The 1,202-nt window shown below is 54.4% G+C and overlaps 1 protein-coding gene across 1 annotated transcript; it reads left to right on the top strand.

The window, feature by feature from the left end:
• Positions 1-647: 647 nt before the first annotated feature.
• Positions 648-1,202, top strand: LOC126011715 (Golgi associated RAB2B interactor protein 3-like). Its single transcript, XM_049775524.1, has one exon. The coding sequence runs from the start codon at positions 648-650 to the stop codon at positions 1,200-1,202; it is 555 nt and encodes a 184-aa protein (XP_049631481.1).

Below are 1,202 nucleotides of genomic sequence, written 5' to 3'. Positions count from 1 at the left end.
AACATGCAAGGCAAACGCCTTGCCTCTGTGGTATTGCTCTGGCCCCAGGTACTGGAGCTATCAAAGGCAGGACAGTCCTAGAACTCTCAACCACGAGTCGCTCCTACAAGGCGTGTGGGAGCACCTGTACTTGTCCTTTCTTACAGTCCACCAGAGAGCACCAGCCTCTGTGATCTTGTGTCCTGAGTCCTCAGCTACTCAGAGGTCGCCCTAAAACAGCTCAGTTTACACATCCCTCAGAGAGACATATTCAGCCTTAGTAAGAACTGTTCACCAAGACTTTTAATTCTCCTTTAGCATGATTTGCTTTCCATCTGTGTTATCTTCTTCTTGACCAGTGTACACACATCAATGAAGCTCCCTTTCGAATCGCTTCCATCGCCAATCCTCTTTGCCATGAGATTGGGAAAGGAGTCGCTCTGGCCTTTACAGACAGATCCCCGGGCTTCTGGAGGCTGAGGGTTAGGTGGTGGTTGGTTTGGGGTGTAGGTCAGTGGGGGGAGGGGTGGCACTGGTGACAGGTCACAAAGGGCCATGCAGGACAAAGGGGAAGCCTGGGAGTCTAAGACAGAGCCCCACAGGGGGATGGGCAGCTTCCTCTGCTCCCTCTCTCTCAGGACTCGATCTGTGGCCGGTGGAGCTAAACCATGAGCAGCAGTGAATCTCTGTTGCCTTATTACACGGCCCAAAGCTACTGGTCTACGAGTGTTTTCAACATCTCCATGGGGGATCTCCAGCGGCAACTATACAAAGGCAGGGAGTATGACATCTTCAAGTATGCACCTATGTTCGGGAGCGACTTCATCCAGATCAGCAAGAAGGGGGAAGTGATGGACGTGCACAACCGGGTGCGTATGGTGACCGTGGGCATCGTCTCCACCAGCCCCATCTTGCCGCTCCCTGATGTCATGCTGCTGGCCCGGCCTGCCAAGGCAAGCGATGAGCACCAAGTCCAAGTCCATACCCGGTCCACCAAGGGGAGAGGCCGCAAACCCACCAAGGCCCTGGAACTCACCCGCCTCCTGCCCCTGAAGTTTGTCAAGATCTCAGTCTATGACCGCCAGAAGCAGCAGTTGCGTCTCAAACTGGCCACAGGCCGCACATTCTATCTGCAGCTCTGCCCGACCTCGGACGCGTGTGAGGACCTCTTCAGCTATTGGGAGAAGCTTGTCTACCTGCTCAGACCCTTGATGGAAAGCTGA

The sequence above is a fragment of the Suncus etruscus genome, chromosome 6 (assembly GCF_024139225.1).
Source record: "Suncus etruscus isolate mSunEtr1 chromosome 6, mSunEtr1.pri.cur, whole genome shotgun sequence".
NCBI classification, from domain to species: Eukaryota; Metazoa; Chordata; class Mammalia; order Eulipotyphla; family Soricidae; genus Suncus; species Suncus etruscus.
This window is presented reverse-complemented; position numbering and strand designations above follow the sequence as displayed.